General features: G+C 34.7%; 3 protein-coding genes across 9 annotated transcripts in view; 1 reads left to right on the forward strand and 2 right to left on the reverse strand.

Moving 5' to 3' along the window:
- Window positions 1-1,199: 1,199 nt before the first annotated feature.
- On the reverse strand, window positions 1,200-18,209 carry minpp1a (multiple inositol-polyphosphate phosphatase 1a). Of its 2 annotated transcripts, NM_001077557.1 has the most exon segments (6): window positions 1,200-1,427; window positions 1,617-2,602; window positions 10,237-10,367; window positions 12,905-13,002; window positions 15,594-15,788; window positions 17,513-18,204. In NM_001077557.1, coding segments are annotated over 5 exon segments (1,380 nt in total). In that variant the 5' UTR covers window positions 18,108-18,204; the 3' UTR covers window positions 1,200-1,427; window positions 1,617-2,241.
- Window positions 18,210-21,044: 2,835 nt separating this feature from the next.
- On the reverse strand, window positions 21,045-23,550 carry LOC110439032 (uncharacterized). Of its 3 annotated transcripts, XM_073928514.1 has the most exons (6): window positions 23,398-23,550; window positions 22,741-22,810; window positions 22,535-22,589; window positions 22,385-22,461; window positions 22,178-22,227; window positions 21,045-21,879 (listed from the first exon to the last, which is right to left on the reverse strand). In XM_073928514.1, exons 4-6 carry the CDS (start codon window positions 22,387-22,389, stop codon window positions 21,134-21,136), a joined length of 801 nt encoding a protein of 266 aa, XP_073784615.1. In that variant the 5' UTR covers window positions 22,390-22,461; window positions 22,535-22,589; window positions 22,741-22,810; window positions 23,398-23,550; the 3' UTR covers window positions 21,045-21,133. The 3 variants fall into 3 exon arrangements, with proteins under 3 accessions (XP_073784615.1, XP_073784616.1, XP_073784614.1); XM_073928515.1 differs by lacking the exon at window positions 22,741-22,810 and having other exon boundaries at window positions 22,385-22,450; XM_073928513.1 differs by lacking the exon at window positions 22,741-22,810.
- A 706-nt stretch (window positions 23,551-24,256) lies between these two features.
- Window positions 24,257-26,696, forward strand: part of sgms1a (sphingomyelin synthase 1a) — a 37,145-nt gene continuing 34,705 nt past the window's right edge. For 2 of the 4 annotated variants that reach the window (XM_073927206.1, XM_073927205.1), the window contains exon 1: window positions 24,313-24,490. The gene's annotated coding sequence lies outside the window, so the exon portion shown is untranslated. 4 annotated transcript variants of the gene reach the window in all.

The following is a 26,696-nucleotide window of genomic DNA, read 5'->3' on the forward strand; positions in this document are numbered from 1 at the left end:
CGAGTAGTGAAATTTCAAGTCACTACTAAAACAAGTAGCATAATACTGTAAATGCCTATCTTTTTGATAGATAAGCATCTAATGAACAAGTAGGCTACTATTTATTATGTATGAATGCGTATAGTATTTGATGACAAGAACTATTCTGATGATTCCTGACTACATCTTAAAGAAGGTACTGAATAAATGGGAAGTATTTGACTAAATGTTAAAATTGCTTCCCATTATATGTATGCTACTTCGTTAAATGTGCACAACCAAAGAAATAACCAAAGAAAAATGAGCTAGTGAGCTACCAAATATGATTATGATATCGCATTTCTAGCATGAAATAAAAAATGTCACTCTCTTTTTTTGACTATAATTTTGCTATACCATTTGTGCCTATGTGCACCATCAGTTTACACTGCTTTATCACTCCCTTTGACAATGAGAACAGTTTGTTCTTCTGACATTTGGCACAAAGCCTGGATTGTACTGGGGATAATTGTAATTCAGCCTTTTCTTTCTTATATATTTTTGTATATAAGTATTATAACATGTACAGCTGAAGTCAGAATTATAGCCCCCCTAAATTATTAGTCCCCCTGTTTATTTTTTCACCCTTTCTGTTTAAGAAAGAGAGTTTTTTCAACACATTTCTAAACATAAAACTTTTATTAATAATTTCTAATAACTGATTCATTTCATCTTTGCCATGATGACAGTAAATAATATTTTACTGGATGTTTATCAAGACACTTCTATACAAATAAAATAGATATGCTTATGTAGTTTGAGGTTTGATGTTTAAGAAAATATTAATTCTTTTATTTTTTTATCAATTTTTACTGTACCTTGGCATGACAGGAAAAATTAAGAAAAAAAACTCTTAATAATAATTTACAAACAGAATTTGAGTGATTTAACTTCATTGTTACCTTAAAACTATTTATTTGATAAAATATTATCATACGTATTATTGAACAATAACACCACAGCACAGTTTTGAGATTTGGCTCAAACGTGTTATAATCCATGGACAAAATTTTTTTTTTTAACCATTTTCTCCATTTAAAATGATGACAGTCCTAATTCTATTAATTTTTGTCAAGCACGACAGTGAAAATGCAACATCAAGTCAACATGTCATGGCTTTTGCCATTAACATTGCTAACAATCAGTTCATTTAACATAAGAATTCTTCAAGTGAACATCAGTTTGCTCCCAAGGTCTAGTTTATTGTACCTTTACAACAAAATGACACTCAAAAATGTAACACATAAAGCTATTTCAAGGTTCCCACACCTTTTGCCCAAATAGTTACCATGATATTTCTTGTCATACCTGATTAACCGAAGTAATTGCACTTACAAAAGTAATCTCAGATCTAAACAATGAGCACAACTAATGTCATATTCACTTTGGACAGTATATATATATATATATATATATATATATATATATATATATATATATATATATATATATATATATATATATATATATATATATATATATATATATATATATATATATATATATATATAATAATGTAATGTGCTTTTCAGAAGAAGAAAAAAATGTATCCAAACATGTAACCTTCACTTTTTGTCCCTTCATTTAATATGTTCGGAATGGCATGCAAATTCAGGCTGCTGAATTAGAGGTTTCAATATATATATATATATATATATATATATACACTGTACACACACACACACACACACAATATATGATCTTCAAATAAAACTAAACAAACATTAGATTCAATTCAATTGAATTGAATTAGATGTTGGCCAAAAGTAAACTTTGGTCTAAATAGATTTTACATACCACTGACCAAGGCATTAGCAGAAATTGTGTAGTAAGCAAGAACGGATGCATCAAACCAGCAATTTTGAATGCAGACTTGTAAACAGGGTACAATCACTGGTTCTTCATTTAAAAATGCAGCAGACATCTAATTTAGCTACAATTATGTAACCCATGAAACAAAATTAAATATATCTAAAAATCGCAAAGACCTTTACTAAAGTGCTGATATATTTTGCATTAGAAGTGTCAAAATTGGTTTCCCAGTCATATTCGATTTATCTTTTGCCTGCAGTCTTTTTTTTATTGGTCCACAAATTTAGTCTATTCCATAAGCTAGCAATACTGTGGGACAAAATTAGCTTTAAAGTTTTAGTTTTAGAAAGTTTTAGTTTCTATGAAAGTGTCAGTAAGCCAGCCTTAGTGAGTTGTATTGCTGTGTTATGTTCATGAACTGTTCATTTTACACACAGTCTCTTGGTCACAACCTCCCAGCAGAGAGCTGTAGCGTTCCTTCACATCCTCATACATGGGCACGGGCTCGCTGAGTCCAGGCAAGGTCAAAGATTTCTCATTGAGTCGCACTCCAATTCTGATCCCCTCTGGACATCTATACAGCACCACCAGCAGGTTGGCAGCATATGGTGTGATGCGGCCACTTCGAAATACTCTGTTCTGCTGGGTATTAAAGTTAGTCGAGTTGAGAGGAACGTCATCCTTGAACAGATCCAGCAGGGTGAGGAGAGGGATCAGAGTCTCAGCGTGACCAACCTGCACTGTTACAGCTTCTGTTACTGGAACATCTGAGCTGAGAGGTAGAAGAGACAAAGAAGAAACGAAAGAAAAGAGACACAGAATCAAAAACAGCAACTGCCAAGGTGTGACTGGAGGGTTGTGCTCAAGAACACACTCAGACCTGTTTGTAAACTTGGTGCCGATAGCCCATGGTTAGTGCGCCGCCATACAGTTGAAATCAGAATTATAAGCCCTCCTGAATTATTAGCCCCCCCAGTTAATTTTTTTCCCCAGATTCTGTTTAACAGAAAGAAGTATTTTTCAACACATTTCTAAACCTAGTAGTTTTTCTAACTCATTTTCTAATAACTGATTTCTTTTATCTTTGCCATGATCTTTTGCCATGATGATATTTTTCAAAATACTAGTATTCTGCTTAAAGTGCAATTTAAAGGCTTAAATGAATCTCTAATCTTGTAATCAATTAATAAATTAATAATAATCAATAATAAATTAACTAATAATCTTAAACTAGACTAATTAGGTTAAGTTAGGGTAATAAGGCAAGTCAATTTATAACAACGTTTTGTTCTGTAAACAATCAAAAAATATATTGCTTAAGGGGGCTAATATTAACCTTACAATGGTTTAAAAAAAAATTCACTTGCTTTTATTTAAGCCGAAATAAAACACATAAAACTTTCAGCAGAAGAAAAAAATATTATAGGATATACTGTGACAAATCTCTTGCTCTGTTAAACATCATTTGGAAATATTTGGAAAAAAGAAAAATTCACAGGGGGGTCAATAATTTATTACTTCAACTGTATATCACAGCATTGATCCGGGTGTCTCGAGTTTAATTTACTGCTTGTGGATCTTTTCCAAACCAGGAAAAGTACCTGAAAAGTACCACTGTATACATTTCTGAAGTGCATTAAAATATGTCACATGAGCTAGGTTTTTTTTTTTTGCAGTTTTAGTTTTCATGAATCCACCAGAGGTAGCTGTGTACACTTTTTGAGTCCTCAAATCTCTCTTGCAAGTGACATTTGCGCCTGCTCTTCTCGCGTAAATACACCAGAGGTTGCTGTCGACCTACTGTTTGGCTGACCGATCGACTGACCCACTCTCTCCTTCCCTAAACCCAACCAATAGTGATTTCAAAAGCACAGATCGACCCACCCACCCCCTTCTCTTAACCCAGCCTACGGTTTAAAAAAGCAATCCGGAAAAAGAAAAGCCCTCGCGTGAATTTTACCACGTTTTCAGATTTAACCACATTCTCATTCTGTTACTTGTTTGTGTTATTTTTTTGGATTGTTTTTTCTTCTACACTTTCTGGAACTGTTCCTCACCGGACTCGAACCCCATCGTCGTGGTCAACTCCTCTCTGCAATAGAAGTCTGCAGATGTACATGGCGAGCTAACTGGACAAACTGCTAACAGCGGGAGATCATACTGTCCAGTAGCCTTCGTTTAAAAACATCATGCGATCTCCAGAAATGTATATAGGGCTCCATTTTCACAATGAACCTTTGTTGATCTTTTCGGATCCTGTCCCCCTGTTTCCGCCCTAATTTCCTGTACTGTCCTATCAAATAAAGACCAAAAAAAGAGAGAGCTGTTTGTAAAGGCTGTTGATTAAGATTAATTATGTTGCAACTAATGTTAAGTTTCTTGCACAGACTGTTCATTACACTTCAGACCTTAATATATCGCCATGATCTATGGGTATTCGTTTACTTTTGCCTTTATTTGTTTTTTAACTTTCATGTTACAGCATCATTCCTAAATAAAAATGGGTATGATTGTTATAGTTTTCCAGTGATGTTTTGCAGCTGGAAGGGCATCCGCTGGGTAAAACATGTGCTGGATAAGTTGGCGGTTCATTCAGCTGTGGCGACACCGGATTAATAAAGGGACTAAGCCAGGAAAAAGAAAATGAATGAATGGATGAATAATTATTATAATGAGAGACAATTTCTGAGCTAAATTGTATTCCATATAATTTACCAAAAAACTCTAGATAAAAAAACACATAAAACTGTAAAGATTTATTTATAATTCTCTGTGACAAAAATATATTTAAATCAATATTTTATAGATGATTTTAACAAATAGTAATACTTTAAATGCATTAAATAATTTTACATTTCAAATTATTAAAATTATTATTTAAAAAAAAGTTCCTTTGAATAAAAGTAATCTAAATGTAATCTAATGTAATCCAAATGTAAATTTATATTTTATAAAAAATACGATAAAATACAACAAAAAAGATGTAGTTTTTAAACATGAAAGTACACTAAAGTTTCCCTAAAATTTCCACCAAACAAATTGTCAATTTAGGCACACGTGTCACTCTAAATTAGAAAAATCACAAGGAGAAATGACAAACTCCAAAGAGAAAATTAATCATGATATACCCACTTTCTAGACAAGTTAAAAAAGTCTATATGGGTTAAACTGGCATGCAACCCTGTAGGGTCAATTTAGTTACACAAACAATTTAATAGCTTTAAAACGCATGACATTCAGGGTTTATTCAGTTATCTCATAGAGCACTTGTCCTTTCATTACAAAGTCCACACACTACTTGAATTACAAACTACTATTTGTTTTTTTTCCAGCAGATTAAATGACAGTGTGTCTGGGTACATGTACGTCACTGTGAGTTCCTCCCTCCCTGCTGTTTGCCCCCAATGATTATGGAGGAGTGCTCTACAACAACCTTTGGACATGAACAAAAGGTAATTTCTAAAAAAAAAAAACTAAATATATACACACACACACACACACACACACACATATATACATATATATATATACATATGTATATGTGTGTGTGTGTATATATTTAATTTTTTTTGTTCATGGTTTTTTGTTCGGGGGTTTTTTGTTCATGTCCAAAGGTTGTTGTAGAGCATACATACATACATACATACATATATATATATACATATATACACACACACACACACACAAAACACACAAAGAGAATGGACAGACTATGAGTTCACCAGCAAATCACAATGTTCTGCAGACTGAAGAAATCAGCAATGAACACTAGCTGCCATAAAATCATTCATAAAACACGCTGATTATAAACGGGCCTAGGCAAGTTTTCCTGAAGAGGTCATGGTCAGTCATTGCCTCATAATCACAGCCAGTTAAAAGCTGATCAATCACCTGTTATAAATGCTGAACAAACAAAAACTTCAAATGTTGATCAGTTAAGCAGCCCTGACAGAGGGAGGTGGAACTGTGCTGTCTGATAATGTCAGTACAAAGTAATATTATTCAAAGTTTTAAGGGAGTGTTCAGACAGAGTCAAACGCTAGATAAACGTGTTTGACTGTTGTCCTCACATCATCCGTATTACGCCAGTACACAGTGGAGTTTGAGCGCTGCTCATATGGTGCTGCGAAAAGAGGCAGAATAAAAGAAGATAATGCGACTGATAAAATGAGCCATTGCTCCATTTTTAAAATTTCTGTACAGGGAGAGATCCCGTTTTGATCTTGATTTGTCCTAAGCACTAATAATACGAATTCACAGGTCAGAGTTCACCAAGCTCGGACTTTGGATCACAACGACATGCAAAATCTCTCACACAAGCTTGTGTTTCCAGTCTGACCTATTCTCATGCTTATGAATGAAAGTCTAAGGAGCTAAAAGTACATTGTGACCACAGCTTTAGGCAGCATCATGTACATGAATTCATTTTAAAATAGCAAAGCTAGAATCAACAACAAATTTAAGTAAACAAACTGCAATTTTCTAAATGTTGAGATCACCGTTTCGTCCTATTTGAAGCTGTCCTACAGTTGAGTATATAACATGAGTTGCATACTGTATATTGTGAGCCCAAGTGTAAAGAACTTAAGATATTTAAAAGGGAAAATAATTACAGATCACTTTAAGATTCCTTCTAGTTAATGGTGTGAATCTGATGGTAAAAAAATTATCTGACAAACTCTATTTAACTTGTAAAATGACTTAACAGCTCTGATGGTGTTCAAAATTGACTGAAACCCTCGAATGGCAAAATGTCTAGATGAAGGACAAAAGAACGACCCTTTGGAATATGAAAAGAACATGCTGGACAAGACAATGCTCATGGCAAATGGAGGCCAGGGAAATGTGTGGAATCTCAGTGGTTCAACACTGCCACTGAAATTTCTCTCCAGCTCAGTATTGAAAAGGGAAAATATGTGATCTGGACATACAGCATCTCCATGTTTAAGAGAAAGGTAAAGTTGAAAACGCTAAAATATTAAAATGGCAGCTGAGAGTCCTGATCTAAACCTGATTGAAATGCTAAGGCCATAAAAAACAACTTTGAATACAAAACCCTGACATGTCTTGAAATATCATCATGTTATTATACTATGTATTATATTACATGTATTTAGGTATAAAACACGTACATAAGGTACAGAAACTATAGTATTAGCAAAATAATTGACTCTGGTCCATGAAGTTATGACAGCATCACCACATCAGGTGTGCATCATTTTTGATAATTAATGTTCATCATCAGTTACTTCTTAATTTGTTATGGTTGCAACAGTTTAACTAAACTATCTGAAATCACTGCCTACGCATTAGAAAAACAGATTTAAAAATGACTCCAAGTCTGACCATTATCAAAGTTATTAGACAATACCAGCTGGAATATTCCCGCCAAGAATTTAGTTTGATCAGGGACTTTCTTAACAATTCACATTATTTTATCACCTGATGGAGTATCATCTTGCTTGCTTCCTGTCCGTTTTCTTCATTTTTGCATGGATTTAACTTTTAAAAAACGTTTTAAAACAAAATGTAAAGAAAAAATAATGATAAGACAGCCGGATAAGCATCAAGATGAAAATGAAAACCTGTTTGGTCAGGAAAAAAATGTTAAAAGATTTAAATACCAATAAAAAGAAAGCCATTTTTTATTTACATTTTTTCTTTATTTACAATCTAATCCTTCTTGAATAGCAGCATAATAATAATAATAATTATATCTAAACATTTATATAGCGCTTTTTCTGGATACTCAAAGCGCTTTACACAATGGGGGGATCTCCTCATCCACCACCAGTGTGCAGCATCCACCTGGATGATGCGATGGCAGCCATATTGTGCCACCACACACCAGGTGATTGGTGGAGAGGAGATAGAGTGATGAAGCCAATTATGATATGGGGACTGTTAGGAGGCCATGATGGACAGAGGCCAGTGGTCAAATTTGGACAGGATGCCGGGGTTAAAAATACAAGGTATTTTAAATGACCACAGAAAGTCTGGACTTCGGTTTAACATCTCATCCGAAAGACAGTGCTCACTGAGCAGTATGGAGTCCCCTTCACTACACTGGGGCATTAGGAGGACCCACACAGACCGCAGTTTGAGGTCCCCTGTGGCCTCACTAACACCACTTCCGCCAGTAACCCAGCTTTCCCATCTGGTCTCCCATCCAGGTAATGACCAGGCACAGCCCTGCTTAGCTTCGGTGGGCGACCATGTGAGAGTTGCAGAGAGCTAGCTGCTGGCTAAACTATGAATCAAACAGGTAGCTTTATGTTAAGAAATTTACGGTAGGGAATACATCCAAAATCCTTAAATAAAATAGTGCATAGTACATATTAAGCAATGCTCATCAAGCACTTTCTTAATGTGAACAGCAGCAGCCAAGACATTATGTTTTGAACAGCAGGAGGGTAATTAAATTATGTCATTAATTCATTAATCAAAAAGCAGTACACACTGCCAAGTATTCAACTCGTGCCTGCCAAATGCATAAATGTAAATACACAAGTGTGAGGACACGTATACACTACAGTACGTAATAATGTATCCCCTCATGCATCTAGTTTTATGACACACATCCCCCCACACCCAAGTTTGCTTAACTTTCAGAATAGCATTCAAACACAGAAAGGATGTCTAACAGGCTCAAGAGAATAAATGGGAGGATTTCTAAATATTACACAAGACAATTATATCATAGTAGTTCCTGTTCAGATGCTGTGTATTCTGTGTAATGTGTAGTGCACGTGACGCTGTATTTGTAGTATGATGCTGGTTAGGCTATACGTGTAAATTTAACAAACTTTTTATTTATGCTCGACTGCTCTTAAATAGAGATACAACTGGATAGACAAACACTCTCTCTCTCTCTCTCTCTCTCTCTCTCTCTCTGTCGCTTTGGTTACAAATACACAAAGCAATTAGGATTTAGAGCTATGTTTACTGTAGTAACAGTTTTGACGTGCAGATACAGAAAAGAGGGGATCAAACAATGGTGTAAAAGCCAAAGTCAAAGCAATTCTTGTGATGGCCTTGAGTGATGCCTGGAACCAAAGTGACATAACCATTGTAAATGTTTTGTTTTATATTAGTTATTTTTTGATCAGGTAATACCCAAATTTCCTGCACATTTTCATATCTGTGAAAGGCTCACTGCTGTTATTAGTAGAGACTCCGCTGGTGTCTCACACAATACCATTTTAAAAATGGCATAAGTGCGATATATATATATATAAAACACAGTGTCAAGAAATGTTTCTGTCCATAACAGAGATTATATAAAAAATGTTACAAAAAAAAATCACAGTAAATTAAAAACATGTATTCAAATAAATCAAAACAGTTACATACACAATCTAATTATAAAAAATTACACACTTTCAAACAAGAATAAAAGAGAATGAAATGAATGAATGAATGAATGAATGAATGAATGAATAAGAAATGTGACTAAATACTCTTGTTTGTTCACATTGTTTGAATGCACTTGTTTCCTTTATTTTTATATGTATTATTGTGACTATAAATATTCTACTAAATCATAAACACACACTCTTATTAATTCTTTGTAGTATTAATCGAAGCATATATTCAGTACTTGTATATTGGTTTTCCAGATGTGGTGTAACAGAAATTGTGTTACACTAACATAAATGGTTAGGACACATTTAATTATTGAAAAATTACAGTAAATGCATGTATTTTCGTACTTTCTATTAGCGGAAAAATTCTAAATGATAAAAATAGAAATGATAAATGTGTGTGAGTGTCTGTGCCTTTTAGCACAAATTAAGCATATTAGAATGATTTCACTGATGAAAACTTCAGCCATGACATCACAGGATTAAATTGAATATAAAAAATATATCGAAAATACATTTGTAATTCCATTTATAAGTACATTTTAAAACATACCGGGTCGAAAAATCAAGAGAATATAAAACATGGTAACTGTATCAGTATTTGTCCATCTGTGTAATTTCTTACTGTATTTTAATTTTTGTAAAATAAAACATTTCACATTAAAATAAAATTGTAATAATTTATTTCATTTTTTGTAAAACAAAATCTATTTCACAATTACTTCCACTTTAAAAAGTTAGATCCAGATATCTTATATTTTTACTCTATTTTCTTCTACTTTAGGTTTTCACTCTCACTGCTGAACCATGCAAAACTTTTCCCAGTGCATTTTGTCTGATCCTCTCCAGTGACTTCTCAGCCTTAATAGCTGATAAAGCTGTAAATGCAGCTGTTCTACTCTTTTGTGTGAAACAAAACTTACTTTTAGTTACTTCCCCACCAATGCCATTGTTAAACAAAAGTCAAATATTTAAAATTTAAGTGGAATATGTTCCTTATATGTGTTCTGCAAGGATGAGAGAAAGGTTACAATGTTCTTACTTGATCTGGTCAACAATTTGGTCAAGCCGATGGAAAAGATCATGGAAGAGGATGCAGCTGGACTTGCTGTTTATAACATGGCCGTAGCTTCGTTTCCAGTACTGTTTCAGGTCATTGGAGTACTCCATCACCTTCAGAGACACAACACAGAGCCTTCAGGCATATGCAGGTAGACTGACAGTGTACAGTAACATTTAGAAAGAGCCACTGTGTTACTACACTAACATGGATTAAACTAAAATGATGCCTTTTAAAAATTAGGGTAGGTAAGATTTTTTAAAATGTTTTGTATAAAGACTTAGGTTCTTATGTTATTTGCTTAAAAATAGAGAGTTATTAATATTTAAAAATAAATGAAAAATATTATTATTATTAAAATATTATTATCAAAAATATGTAATATTTTAAAATAAAAAAACAAGGAAATACTTTATCTAACCTTTAAGCATAACGCATATTAAAATAAAAATATTAGTAAACACCAGTAAAAATGAATAAAGAAACATTAAGATGGGCAAATAAAATAACTTAATATCTTAAGAACTTGCTTTTGCAAAAGCCCCCTTGAGCAGAATTGATATAAATCTTCCTAAAATAATTCCATATTATAAGTATTCAAGCCTTTTTCTGTTACGTTTTGCTGGCTCATCACTGAAATGTTTCTTTATTTTGACTGTAATCAATTTGTGGCAAATTCAATTATAAAGACACACAGCATTTGATGTCAAAAAAACAGACCATGAGGTAAAAGTATTCTTTCTGGCTTTACATTGCTTTAAATAATGACCAACATAAAAATAGTCACTCTAGCTGAATTTCGTGATTATTTTTTAAAATTTTATTTCTATAGCGCTTTTACAATGTATATTGTGTCAAAGCAGCTTAACATAGAAGTTCTAGTAAATTAAAACTGTGTCAGTCCAGTTTTCAGAGATAAGCTTAGTTTAGTTCAGTGTGGTTTAAATTTTACTGCTGGAACTCCAAAAACTGAAGAGCAAATGCATTGATGCGCAGCTCCACAACTCCCAAACCAAGCAGGCTAGTGGCAAAGAAACAAACTTCACCAATTGACCAAAGTGAAGGAAAAAGAGAAGAGAATCTTAAATTATAGATGGACAAACTTCACTTCAACACACAACCAATCTGGGCTTTATGCTAGAGTGACAGCACTCGATGCTCATTTTAGTAAAGACATTTGAAATGTGTGTATAAATGAATAATATACCATAATAAACCCTAAAGTATATACCCTAATAATAATAAATACCCTAATAAACCCTAACTCTACCTGGAATCGTCAAAAAAGCAACATCTCAATATCAAGCCTCATGTCTGGAGAAAACATTTCTCAACACCTGTAAAATAAATTCCCATCAGTGAAGCATGATCTAAGCAGAATCACGCATTGAGGATGTTTGTCAACAAGAGGAACTGTTGCAACTGTCAGTTAAACACAGCAAAAGATATCCTTAAAGGGATAGTTCACACAAAAATGAACATTTACTGACTATTTATGCATTTACTGACTATTTAAGTAAGTTTCGTTTCTTCTGTTAAACAATAAAGATACTTTAAAGAAAGCTAAAAACCTGTAACCATTGAGTTGCATAGTAGGAAAAAGACTATAGAAGTCAATGATTACAGGTTTCCAACATTTTCACATCATATTTTGTGTTCAACAGAAAAAAGAAACCCATAAATGTCTGAAACAAGTAAATGATGTCAGAATTTAGATTTTAGGGTGGACTGTCTCTTTAATAACCCTCATTCGTAGTGCTCAGAACCACAGACTAAGCTGAAAATTCATCTTCCAATATGACAATCGTCTTAAACACAGCCAACATAATGCAGAAGTGGCTTAAGGATGACTATGTGAACGTCTTTAGACATGGACTCAATCAAACATTTCTGGAGAAACTTGAAAATTGCCTGATCATCATCCTCTATCCAACCTGAGAGAAGCTTGTTGTCACATAATACCCAAAAACACTCGAGGCTGTATTCACTCGCAAAGCTAAGTCAACTGGGTTAAGGGTATGGATACTTCAGCTATGTAAATATTTCAGTTTGTCCATTGTAGTAAAATTACAAAGCTGTCATGACTGTTTTTGCTTTTTTTTTTTTTTTTGCTATGTCAGGATGAAATGTGGACTGTAGATTAACAAAGAGAAAAGCTAAAGCTGTTTAATATCATGCTGCAACACAACAACATGACCAGAAATAATGGTTTAATTCTCAAATAAAGGCTAATAATGTTGCCAAATCATCATCTTCCCAAAGGCATAGTATAATTTCAGATATTACTAGAGGGATATAAATATGTTTATTCTGTGTATTTTACTTGTGGATGGCAATTTTTTTTTTATTCATAAAGCTGTACAGTAACATTTAAAGCAAGTTATCAAACTAACATGAATTAGACTAATATTATTCCTTTTTAAAAAATTAGGGTAGGTAAGTTGTTTAAATGTTTTTGTATGAAGTCTCGTGCTTACCAAGACTGTACTACGACAAACCATTTTTAAAAATTATTATTATTTGTATGATTTATGAAATTTGATATTATGTAAGTTTTCATTACCAAGCTAAAGAAGAAATCTTGATATGTTTAAAGAAGATTTTCTAGATCAAATGTGGACAAACAGGAAAAACTGCTCAGTTCCAGTACCTGCGCATCTACTTCATCAAAGAGTTGGCACCATGGTGAGTTCACACTAAGAATGGCAAATTCATATGCACACAGGTAAAACGCTGCTTCCACTGAATCTGCAAAGTAAATATAAAGTCTCATTAGCTGAGGCATTAGACAGTAAAATGTATGCCTTTTAGGAAAAAAAAAAAATTATATATATATATATATATATATATATATATATATATATATATATATATATATATATAAATAAATATATATATATATATATATATATATATATATATATATATATATATATATATATATATATATATATATATATATATATATATATATATATATATATATATATATATATATATATATATATATATATTCATTCATTTTCTTGTCTCTTGTCAGCTTAGTCACTTTATTAATCCGGGGTCGCCACAGCGGGATGGACCGCCTATATATATATATATATATATATATATATATATATATATATATATATATATATATATATATATATATATATATATATATATATATATATATATATATATATATATATATATATAGACAAAATCTGGATATTTTTCCAAAGGCATGAAAATCTTTATTCTATTGTTGGTTCAAAGTCTGCCATCTATTGGCTATACTAAAAATTGCAGTACATTCAATATGCAAATTTTTTCCCTCTCATGAACTCTTACTCTGTTCATTGATATCCAACTGTTGACACAGCAGACCAAGAGAGCAACCCTGACCTTTAAACTCTCCAAGTAAAACCTGCTTCATCTGCTCTGTAGAATGCTTTTCTTGCTTTCTTAACTAAGAAATTGATCAATTTCAAATCGACAGCCATTCTTAAACTGTTTCCAATCATTTTAAACAGATAATCTTATTTAAAAGCATTGTAAGCTTATTGCTATTCTGTTAGACAATAAAATGTAGCCAAAGAAAAAAAAATCTGTAAACATAGCTTGCATTTTCAGCATATTGTTCCATATTTTGATACAAAGCAAGTCTTTTTAACATACAATAAAATACAATCCAACAGTTTTCATTTTAAAGGTGCAGTATGTAAATTTGACACCCAGTGGTTGAACAAGGTATTGCATTCCTGGATCAAAACAAACGAAAGAGCAGGTTGCCAGAACGAGGGCCAACAGGAGTGAGTCTGACAATCAAACCTAAAGGCTGATTTAAATCATGTATTACATAAAACCAATGCCACGCGAAATAAGTAATATTTTCTATATTGAATGGAGTTTTTGTTCTAACCAACACCGAATTGATATATTAGAAATGGCTTCTATTTCTTGCAGCTGAACTGAACAACAGAAGACTGACCTGGGTACACCACATGTGCTTTGTTCAGTGTTAAATGCTATTATAATGAGTTTGAATGCCATTTTACATGACATTTATTGCCATACTACAGAAGGCAGCAGCAGATAGTTTACCTCAGATGTTGAAAATAAATAAATGCCTTTATGAATGAATGAAATACGCTGTTTTCCATCAAGGCAACCCGGGGTGCTGAAATATAATTGGCTTCACTGGCAATGGGTGGGTTAAAATGGCCAAAACAAAGACAGTGTTCCAGCACGTGACGGGCATTTTTAAAGCAAAATATCTGACTTCAGCATTGTTTTTCAAATAAACAAGAATATCTCACTAATCATTGTTCTCCAAACATATGGTCTTTTTATACTTTAGATGAATCAAAAACTTACATACAGCACTTTTAAATAACAAATAAAAAAATAAAGGAAAAATTCAAAATACAAACGATGAAGTCTTATGAAGCAAATATCTGTGCAAGAATTTGAGCGTTATTTACATTGTTATAACCAATCAAAGGACCCTAATGTATCGTCAGGAGCCAGGGGTATTATTTTTACCCATTTGAGCTAAAAATCTTGTTTAATACTCTACTGAACAAAAAAATTAATCTCTTGGTGGTCTTAAAGTAAGTCAGATATCAGTTGACAGCCTTTTTTATTATTGGATGAATTCTGCATTATAGTGCACATAGACTAAATAAATGGACTGCAACCTCTGGAATTTAACTGCATCTTAAGAGTGTTTATATTCTTTTTTTAACAAATCTTGCTCAGTATAAACAAACTTTTGGAACTGAATGCTGCAAATGTAAACTATGCCTGTGGATACATTTTGTTTTCCAACAGATTAGCAATCTGCTTGCAAAGCATGCTAAATTCTAAACTTTCAAGGGTCAGAGCTGTTGACTAATTTGATTAATGGATTTGATATTTTTCTCAAATCGGACACAAAACTGACTCGCAAATACCTGACATCAAACTATACAGATTCCCTCAAGAATCTCTAAGCTCATTTGCATGAAGTTTTACAGTATAATCATTGCAGTTGAATATCTAAAAAGACAAACAACGCCGGAGGTATGAGATAAGTTCTGTCTTCAGTTTTGCAATTAAAAATGTTTATTTTACAACTGTACTGAGGTTGGCCTGACAAGAATTTGGGAAGAAAGAGCGAGTAATAATATACTGATGTGGAAAGTTTTGTGGTTGTGGTTGCATGAGTGTAGCATTTACAGGGAACTGAATTTGCCACATCTATTCTGAAATTGGGGACAACACAACAGCTCTTCCCACAAACCCACATCAGAAGGTTCCCCAATGTACAGTTAGACTTTGTATTCGGTTTTGTTTGGGTGTTTGTGACTGACCATCATTGATGCTGGAGTAAGGGACATCCAGCCTGTCAGCCATTTTCTCCATCACTCTCTTCATCTCGGGGCCTTCATTAAAAAGCTTCACTTCTTCCAAGGCACTCTTGTTGTTCTCCACTTCTTTCACAAACCGCTCACACTGGTCAAAGTAACGCATTAAAGCATCATTCAATTCAGGCTCCAACTCAACTGCTGAAAAAACAAAAAAAGTTGAAGAAAAATTTTTTACTTGAAACATGCTGCTTCGTATAACTATGATTTAATCAGAAAATTAATGAATCAAAATCTTTTATCTTGTGCATTTGGCTACATGTTTACCAACAAGTTTTTTTGTTTAGATGTGAACTGCATATAATATATAGTGTAGTACACTACCTGACAAAAGTCTTGTCACCTATCCAAGTTTTAGGAACAACAAATAATAACTTGATTTCTGGTTGATCATTTGATATCAGAAGTGGCTTATATGAAAGGCAAAGGTGTCAGGATTACGCTTATTTTACTGAATTAAAATATGATCATGGCTTGATTTTTAATAATTTAATTAGGACAGTAAGGTCTGACTTTGCTTCGACAAAAGTCTTGTCTCTTAGAAGAATTATTGTCCTATATAGAATATAAAGTCATGGTGCAGTGGAAAAATAATTAATATTGTGTATGACTCCCATGAGCATGGACGACTGCATCCATACATCTCTGCTGTGACTCAAATAACTTAACAGTCATCTGGAATGACAAAGAAAGTGTTCTTGCAGGACTCACAGAGTTCATCAAGATTCTGTAGATTCATCTTCAATGCCTCCTCCATCTTACTCCAGACATTCTTAATAATGTTCATGTCTCATGACTGAGCTGGCCAATCTCTGAGCACCTTCTTTGCTTTCAGGAACTTCAGGAATGAGCGCTATCCTGCTGAAGAATTTGCCCTCTCCTGTGGTTTGTAATGTAATGGACAACACAAATGTTTTGATACCTCAGGCTGTTGAAGTTTCCATCCACTCTGCAGATCTCTCGCTCCCCCCACACTGAATGTAACCCCAAAACTTGATTTTTTTTTCACCAAATTTGACTGATTTTAGTGAGAATCTTGGGTGTGGGTTCCATTGGGTCTTATGCAGTATTTGTGATGATTGGGATGCAGATCAACAGATGATTCATCGGAAAAATCTACCTTCTGCCACTTTTCCAAATGATCAATCTAAAGTCAAGTTATTATTTATTGCTTTTACAACTGGGAATATAGTAAAGACTTTTGTCAGGTAGTGTATATGTTTCGGCTGTCAGTGAAAATCTTGGACGTCTAAGAAAAGCCTTTAATGAATTTAGTCAAGTAAAAAATGCTTGGTGGGATTGTTGAAGATCCACAAGCATATTTTTGATCAAATTTGTAAATGCTTCCTCATGGTATTGGTGGTAAATGAAACTTGACTATTTCAAATGTTGTTTCATTCTAAATGCTGTGTCTGCCCTAATTGCATACACATTAATGTCCAGCAAGTGACAAAACAGTAGTGATATCAATGATTGTACAAATGGGTCAAAGACAAGATGTTTTGGTTTGGTGTCCACACCAAATTACAAATATTTATATACGTGGCCGTGAAGAAAACAAAAGCATTTGCTCCTCATAAAATACCATTGCTTTTTTAAAAGCAACTGAGATTAAAGGGATGTATTTCAGATGCTTCTTAAAGCATGAAACAAAACAGGTGTAACAGAAAAAGTGTTAACTGCAATAAAGTCAAGCAAATCTTCATTTTCTCTTTATTGAATTTATTTCTGTTGATGAGAAACATTGCGGAAAATGATATATAAAAGCTCAGAATCAGATTATAGAGCGATTTAAACACGTTCATGCTGGGAAACACTGATTTGACAATGTGGCATGCAGATGATTCAGGATCCGTATGCATTACCTGTTATTTTGAGTCCTGTCATTAGTCCCTCTCTGAAAGCGATGGTACTGTTCACACACCTGTGCTTGGAGCTGGTGATCAGTTTCACACGTTTGCCATGCACATTTTCCCCATTCAGCAAAGAGGGAAACCATTTGATAAGTCTCTGCGCCAGGTGCTTGTGATCTTCACGGCCTTTTTCCACCAGTCTGCCGTCCATCTCATCCGAGTACCACATCTTCCACTGAGACTTGATTTCTGACAAACTGGTTAAGTCGCCCGTCGCGTTAAGCTTCACCAAATCGTAAAATTCTCGCATCTTCTGGATGTTTTTGGTGGTCGGGAACCTCGTCCCGTGCCTGATTATAGCCGTTAAATGAATCTCGCTGCATTTCGAGGACGGCAGCGTTACGAGGGATTTGTTTATGGCTAAAATATCGTTGATTAACCACGAGTTAACGTCCTCATAGCGGCCTTTGGTGCCAAAATACCTGGCGATCGTTGGTATGCTGGGTTTTGTGGATGAGTGGAGGCTGCATGAGGACATAAAAGCCCAGTAACTTATAACGAGGTGAAAAAGAACGAAACATACTGTCGTTACCACTTGTTTGACCATATTTGTGTTTTGGTAGCTCGGCTTCTCCTCTTGGTTACCTGGTTTTGCGCAACTGAAAAGTGAGTCATTTCACTCGGTTTCAGTCACTCTTACAGACTGCTGTTTACGGATGTTTACACACCGAGGACCTTGGTGATGTTGGCCAAACAGCAGCTTTCCCTGTTTTCTGCCTTCTTCTGTGCATTTGTGTCATTCATCACAAAATGAAATGTTAGAAATGTTTATTAGAAATATTTTACAGCAATTAAAAAATATTGAACTAAATATATTTTTAAAGTGTTGACCCATTTCCACCCCTGAAAAAACACAAATTCTATCATCTGAATACACTGTAAATACTCAATTTAGTAATCTAAAATGGTTGCTGTTGGAGCACTTTATCAGGAAATTTCTGCCGAGCGGGATTTTGTAGTTTCGTTATTGAATATTTTTAATATTAGAATAGTCACATCACTCACACCAGCTTACCTTCTGAAATACATTCTTTGTTTAAACCACATTTGACGACGTGTAAAAATATATTTTATTCTGAAGAATTTAGTGAATGAAGATGGAAAACCGAAAACGTGTTGAAAAATTTTTTTTTGTCATATTACCTATGCATATCACCTTATATTTTCTAGCTGCCGGCAGGGGGTGCTGTAGCACTCTCAGGACCCCTAGTTCCAATAGTTCCACACTGGTTCCACAGCTATACAGTAAAAAAGTGGTTCCAAAAGTGGACCTCCTAGCGGTCGCATGAAAATAACAGGGGGTCGCTTGGTGATTTCCAAATGTCTAAATATTTTAATAAACTGTTAAAATTACCATATTTTACTCATAACCCACAGAAGATAAAAAATAGTGGTTAATTTTTACATAAAAAGCAACAACATGCAAATAAAAAGTCATCAGACCTAATAGTTTTTCATATGATTGGTATGTTAGAGTAACAACACAGCAATAGTGACTTTGACACCGGTATAGCAATCAAACAGATTAAAAAATGAATAGAGGCCACAGTTGAACATTGAGGACGCTCTCCGAGTGGTGGTCTCCAAAATTAAACCAAGAATAGATATGTGCTGAAAACATTGTGCCCATCAGTCTCATTAGGTGAGGTTAATATTAAAATAAACAAATTAATAAATTACTACATCAATTATAGCCTATGGTTATTGCACTTTTTTGTGCTGTTGATAAGCTCATGTTTATATAGGCCTATATTATTGTGTGCGCAACATCTGTATATTTATAACCACCTCCGAGGAATGGGTCGCAAGTCACTGCCCAACAAACACATTTACGTTGTAGCGATGTCCGCACAACGTTGTATTTTTTTAAAGGCAACGTTGCCGCTTACGTGCTCGCTACATTAGCCCCTTTCACACAGTGATACCGGTAAATATCCGGAAAATTTCCGGAACGACTTTACCGGTATATTCAAAAAAGCGGTGTTCACACAGGCGAGGACGTTACGGAATTTTTCCGGAAAAGAGCATTCACACATCCATTCCAAAATACCGGTAAATTCTGACATCATTCACCACAAATGAGCTTTAAACGGCTGCGCTTGTATTTGTAAACATTTGACTAAATTACAAACTCTGTGGATGATCAATATTGTAAACAACTTTCACTGGATCATATTCGCATGTCGAGATGTTCATAATATGTGCGTGTGCTGACGCTCACAGGCTGTTTCATGGGCACACGCAAAGCTTGAAGGTAAACAAACAACGGCTTATCATAAGCATCTTATCGATGACTATTTGCACAGTTGGCATTAAGAAGAACATATAAACGTGATCTGACTAACTTCTAGCAGCTAAATGTGTCTGGAAAAATATTCAAAGGCTTTTATTCTCACAAACCGCGCGGACGTAAATGCGTCTGACTGTTGTGATTGGCTAAAGCAGACGTCTCACGTCAGCACGTTCTAGACGTGCACGAGCTTATTCCGGAAATCTTCCTTCTGCGTTCACACAGCGCAGCATTCCGGCAAATTGCCGGTAATGTTACAACTTCTCTTTCCGGAAAATAGCCAGAACGAATTTACCGGTATTTTCAAAAAGGACCTGTTCACACATACAACCTTTTCGGAAAATTGCCGGTAATTTTCCGGAAAGGTCTGTATGTGTGAAAGGGGCTATTGTCACAACGTAGAAAGACGTGAGAAGGCTGTAGCAACGTTGTCGTGCGACATTCAGCAACCGCGAGGCGGCGTTCTTACTACTTGTATTAATATTTTTTGTGGCAGTTTATCAATACTGCCTAGAATACAGGATAAGCAGCAATTCTTTTCCAGTATTGCTTAATATGAAATATTGTTCATTTATTTTTCCTATTTAATTTAACAACTGCATGTGTAAACTTTAAAGTGTAAAAATGCCACACAAATTAATAATCAAACTTTTTATTATATATTTCACAACATTTAATAGGCCTACATACAGCACACATACAGTATCTACTTATAAGCAAACAGTATAAAATAAAGTTTAGATTATATATATATATATATATATATATATATATATATATATATATATATATATATATATATATATATATATATATATATATATATATATATAAATTAAACTAAAGGGTAAACAAACAAGAAAAGTAAACAAGAAATCATTAAAATGTAAATAAATATATAAATAAATATATAAATTAAAATTCAAACACTGGGCAGTGAAACTCTGGACTGGAGAATACAGCAGACCGGGGAGCACAGCTGAAGACCAGTCGTAGTTGTTGGTATGGAGAAAGCAGTCAGAGGAAGAAACAAATTCACATTTACATTTACATTTACATTTAGTCATTTAGCAGACGCTTTTATCCAAAGCGACTTACAAATGAGGACAAGGAAGCAATTTACACAACTAAGAGCAACAATGAATAAGTACTAAAGGCAAGTTTCAGGTCTGTAAAGTCTAAGAAGGGAAGTGTTAGTAGTTTTTTTTTTTTTTTTTTTTTTTTTTTTTTTTTTTTTTTTTTTTTTGTACAATTAGTGTGATATTCAAAGAGGCAATTGCAGCTTAGGAAGTGAAGTGGAGACTAAATAGTTGAGTTTTTAGTCGTTTCTTGAAAATAGCGAGTGACTCTGCTGTTCTGATGCAGTTAGGGAGTTCATTCCACCAACTGGGCAGATTGAGCGTGAGCGTTCGCGAAAGTGATTTTTTCCCTCTTTGGGATGGAACCACGAGGCGACGTTCATTCACAGAACGCAAGTTTCTGGAGGGCACATAGATCTGCAGAAGTGAGTGCAGATAAGAAGGTGCTAGGCCAGAAGTCACTTTGTAGGCAAACATCAGAGTTTTGAATTTGATGCGAGCAGCAACTGGCAGCCAGTGCAAACGGACTAGCAGCGGAGTGACATGTGCTCGTTTAGGTTCATTGAAGACAACTCGTGCTGCTGCATTCTGGAGCAGTTGAAGAGGCTTGATAGAGTTAGCTGGAAGCCCAGCTAGTAGAGAGTTGCAGTAATCCAGTTTGGAGAGAACAAGAGCTTGAACAAGGAGTTGAGCTGCATGTTCAGATAAGAAGGGTCGGATCTTTCTGATGTTATAGAGTGCAAATCTGCACGATCGAGCAGTTCTAGAAATGTGGTCAGAGAAGTTTAGTTGGTCATCAATCGTTACTCCAAGGCTTTTCACCATTTTGGATGTAGTAATGGTTGCCCCATCCATCTGGATTGAAAAGTTATGGTGTAGAGTCGGGTTGGCAGAAACTACAAGCATTTCCGTTTTTGCGAGGTTCAGCTGAAGTTCAACGGATAATCCAGCTTCAGAGATCCACAGCAGACACAAGTCAAAATAGGCAGTGAACAAGAGAGGACAGATCAGAGCTTGACACAACAGCACTACACAGGAAATGACTATGACTAGCAAGTTATTGAAGTTTCAGACATTTATTGTAATTTCATTACATATAAAATCTCCAGAGTAATTATGTAGCCTACTTTATTTTAATGTTTTAATAATATATCATATACCAAAATTACATACAATTAAATAAATTTAGAGATAAAGTGAAAACAGTTTTGAGTTAACAGAAGTCAGAGTTAGTCTCCGAATACTTACTTAAATTATGAGAAGAGAAAGAACAGGCCCTGTAGTTGTGGCGTTGCTCGCTGTAAATTGAATGTTAAACTTAGTGTCATTTCAATAACAGCTGTACAAAATAATAAAGTAATTTTTCATAAGCATGATCTATTTTCCACATTATGGACATGCTGTTTTAGGTAACATAACTACATTTAATAGTAAATAGAGTAGTATACTTCTTACCTCATCCAATTCTTCTTTCCATGGATCAGGAATTACAGCAACACTGATCTGAGGTGAATTCAACAGCTGAAAACATTCTGAAAGACAAGTTACATGAGTAATTTGAAAACAACAGTGAGTGATTAAACAATAGAGTTTTATGCAACTTACGCATAATTAAAATCCAGAAATTATCAATAGAAGATTACCTCCATGTAAAAATAGCCTGTTGAGCAAAGAAAAGAGTGGGTTTTAAATAAAACATCAAAAGACCAATCAAAATAGAAATTTAGACTAGCAGACCTTTTAATTACTATCTATATTAATTAGGCATATGAACATTAATTTATATACTTTAACTTATAGGGATAGCTCACCCAAAACTGACAATTCTGCCATTTGAGCCTCATCCTTTATTTGTTGCAAACTTATTTAGCTTTTTTTCTGCTAAACAATAAAGAAGATATATTAAATAAAGCTGGAAAACTGTAACTATTTAATTCCATAGTCTTTTCCTACTATGAAAGCAAATGCTTACAGTCTTTAGTGTTCAACAGAATAAAGAAACCTAAAGGTTTGGAATCACTTATTTACAGGGCAAATAATTCGTGAGTACATATCATTTTTGAGTGAACTGTTCCTTTAACGGGACGCAATCTGCACAGAGATGTTTTGTTTTTAAAAGTTATTTTGTGTGTTTTGTAAAAAGTGGTTCGGCTCGTGTGATGAAGTATCATACTAACTGATCACGAAGGATATGGAGAAAACTGAACTTCAAAAACATTATTGTCCATTTGACTAAAGACAAGGCGTAGGTAAATAATCAGGAAATGTTTTATCGAGAGATTTAACATAATGATTTTAATGTTGTTGCCGTCCGTTAAAGGATTGCCGAAATGTTACTCGCTCGTAATAATTACGGCTTTTGTGTGTGTGTGTAATGTTGGAACAGATTGTTGTCGAAATCGTAGGTTTGTTTGAATATTCACGATTTACGTATCTTATTTAGCAAGAAGAAATAAAGCAATACTCACGTCTCCTCGGTCGTTGATGAATGAGACGACGGCTTGTTGAAATATAAACTGATTCAGCTGTGACCAGTAAATGTTGTACAGTGGTCGTCCACGCCACCTAAGCACAACCTAAAGCATGCGACCCTCATGATGTTTAAATGGCAACCTTATGACATCGTTGTGACAACCTTTAGCAACAACGTAGAATCCTCAACCTTTTTACAATGTTGGTACAACGTTGTAGGAAGGTCGCTACGTTGAGGCAACGTTGTGTGTTTGTTGGGTGGGATTGTTATTTTGGGGGTCTCGGGCTGAAAAGTTTGGGGACCATTGCAATAAATAATCCAAAAAATAAAGATCTACTTTAAATGTACATTGAAGTCTCTTTAGGAAGTAAGAGTGCATTCATGAAGTCTTATCAAGTAAAACAATAGGCCTTTGCAGCATTATATAAAACATTATTGTTTGTTTACAACTTATTTTCATAGATCGCATTGTTCAGGGTACCACACATATAATGGGCAACACAAAACCTAAGAGTTTAAGTCTGAGCATATGTTTATAGCAACAGTAAGCTCTTGCTTTAAACTGTCATAGACAAGGACTGTTTGCAAAGGCTTTGGAATGGGCTATATGCACAGCTGTTGTTTTCCAGCCAATGATAAACATCCGGTGAAAGCTTAATACGACTATTTTCAGTTTCATAAGGTTCTTTTTACAGCATCGATGTTGTAATGTTATTAAAATACATTCAGTTAAATAGTTTACACTCGCCAGTGTAAATCCAGCGTACATTCTGGTTGGACCTCCAAGAGGGGCGGGAAGCTGTGTTCCACGTCACAGAAAGTGGGACAAGACGGGATCCCCCCTCCCTCTCCCCTTCTTCACGCAGGACATACTGCTGTCTAAAATCCGCCCACTGACGTGCGCGGAGTCAGTCTCGTATACGCGGTTAAAACCACCAGCCCCATCAAAACACAGTTACCCACTTCTAACGGGCATAATCAGGCGACAGCAGGATATTCCGGAGAGGCTTGTTGTTTTGGCCTGGATCGGAGTCGCGTCGGATCGGACGAGCTACAAGTCCCCTCTGGGGAAAAACAACAACAACACGGTGAGTTCGACTAAAGGGAGCTGTTGATCTCCACTTCACCAGGGCCTCTCAAGAACACGTTTCTTGTATTTTGACGTCCTCCGTACGTTAGGTATTATAACCGCCCACTGTGGACTGGGGGAATGTGCTTTCCTCTAGGGTCGAGTGATCCTTTGGCGAGGTAATCTCTCTTTAATCGCTTGCCTAATCATCATGACTAGTTCTACCGTTTCGAAGGTAAAAAGATGCTTTACACGAGACACCAAGAGGGAATTTGCCACGTATTAGTAGCAAGCATTTATGGAAAAAATTCTGCGTGAGCTCGATGATCGTGTTAAAGTAGCGTTTGTTTTCGCCAGACGAGTCCGTTCACGAAAGCGTTTACAGTTTATTACACTCAGAGCTGTCACACGCTGACGAGAGTGGTGTGAAAAAAAAGTGATAAAATTGTTAGGCTGCCTTGGCCCACATGTTGCTCACTGTGGTTGTTGTTTATGCAACTTAGTGCGATCTAACATTTCCCCATTTAAAGTCCTTGTAAAATATACCACCCAGAGCGATTAAAGACATCGTTTAAACGAATGTAAAATTCATTATTTGAAATATTTACTCATTTTCAAGCAGACGCTTTTATAAACGTTGATTTCTGTGTGGAATTTAGGGCACGCAGTCAGTCGGTTATTTTCGTCTCCTTTAGTATGGCGACTTGAGCAAAGTTAGCAAACGTCACCCGTCTACAAGACGGTTATCCGAAACCGTTATGTCTTTCGTTGTATTTTCCTAAGTATTAACAAAATAAATCATAGGTTTCCTCTGCCAGAGAGCCATCTAGAAGCTGTTGCCATGGTTACATCCTAATTCGATTTCTGTTTGCCAGCGTACACATTCAGCAAACTCGAGCTGCTTTTGTTACTCGCATTTTGTGTTTACTAAAACATTATTGCAAAAAAAAAATGTAGGAATTATAAATACAGATAATTGTGATATCTTTTTATATTAACCGAAACCAGACAGTACATTTTCAGAACTTGACAAAAAAGTCAACTATATTAGTGGTTCCCAAAGTGAGTGTCGTTTGGTGATTTCCAAAAGTCAAATAAATTTTATTAAACTGTTAGAATTACCATGTTTTATCCATAACCCACAGAAGATAACAAAATAGTAGTTAATAGTTTCATAAAAAAAGCAACAACATGCAAATAAAAAGCCATCAGCCTTGTGTGTTTACGTTAGATTAACAACACAGCAATAGCGTCAGCTGAAGCAGACTGTCTTTACAGCAGCAGGTTAAACTTTCTGACCCCTTTATATAAGTCAAATAGATTAAAAATGAATACAGGCCACAACTGAATATTGAGAATGATCACTGAGTGGCGGTCTCCAAAATTAAACCAAGAATAGACTTGTGCTGAAAACATTGTCATCAGTCTCATTAGGTGAGGTTAATATAAAATTAAACAAATTAATAAATGACTATATAAATTATAGACTATGGTTATTAAACTTTTTTTGTGTTTTCAGTATACTCGTGTTTATATGGGCCTATATTGTTGCGTGAGCATCATTTGTACATTTATAACCACCTCAGAGAAATGTGAGGGTTGCGAGTCGCATTATTATTTTGGGGGTCGCATGTACTTAAACTAGATGATCATTTTACAAATCTGAGGCACATTTTATAAAGATCATTCTAAAAAAATGTGTTTCTGATAAATATAGACTAGATGCAAAACATTAAAATCTTTATTCCCTAATACTTATTGTTATTGTTTTATCAGGAAGTGCTGTCAGATTTTTCCAATATCGTGTAGCCCTACATGAAAGCATTTTAAGCGAAACCTTGTGATTCATAAAATGCAATTAAACAGACTTGTACAGGCAAAACACAATTAATTCCCTTGCTTCCTGACGATACATTAGGGCAGGGCTATTCAATTAGTTTGTCATGGGGACCAGTTCATGAAAAGCATGCTAATCGAGGGGCCGGAGAGATAAGACTTGCAATATAATTGATGACACAACAGCATAAGAGCCCATATGCTGTATTTGTGCTCATAAAGACATCCACATTGACTTTTTCTACATTTAATATGTTAATATGTTGTATTAGAAACTACATAACATCAATGCATTGTACAATGTGGCTTTTTTTAACAAGCATATCCAAATGTTGTATTTCAACGCACAATCAGTGTATTTCTTAAGTAGGCTTCCTCTACATTCAGAC

Source organism: Danio rerio, chromosome 17 (assembly GCF_049306965.1).
Source record: "Danio rerio strain Tuebingen ecotype United States chromosome 17, GRCz12tu, whole genome shotgun sequence".
Lineage (NCBI taxonomy): Eukaryota > Metazoa > Chordata > Actinopteri > Cypriniformes > Danionidae > Danio > Danio rerio.

Bases quoted from the DNA above. Each gene is read 5' to 3' on its own strand.
- LOC110439032 (XM_073928515.1), bottom strand. The intron at 21,880-22,177 runs GTAAGTATTCGG...GGATCTCTGAAG, and splicing joins TTTCTCTTCTCATAATTTAA to CTGGATTATCCGTTGAACTT.
- minpp1a (XM_073927352.1), bottom strand. From the start codon at position 18,107: ATGGTCAAACAAGTGGTAACGACAGTATGTTTCGTTCTTTTTCACCTC. The intron at 15,786-17,512 runs GTAATGCATACG...TTTTTTCAGCAG, and splicing joins GACAGGACTCAAAATAACAG to TTGAGTTGGAGCCTGAATTG. The intron at 10,368-12,904 runs GTACTGGAACTG...GTGTCTCTGAAG, and splicing joins TTGATGAAGTAGATGCGCAG to GTGATGGAGTACTCCAATGA.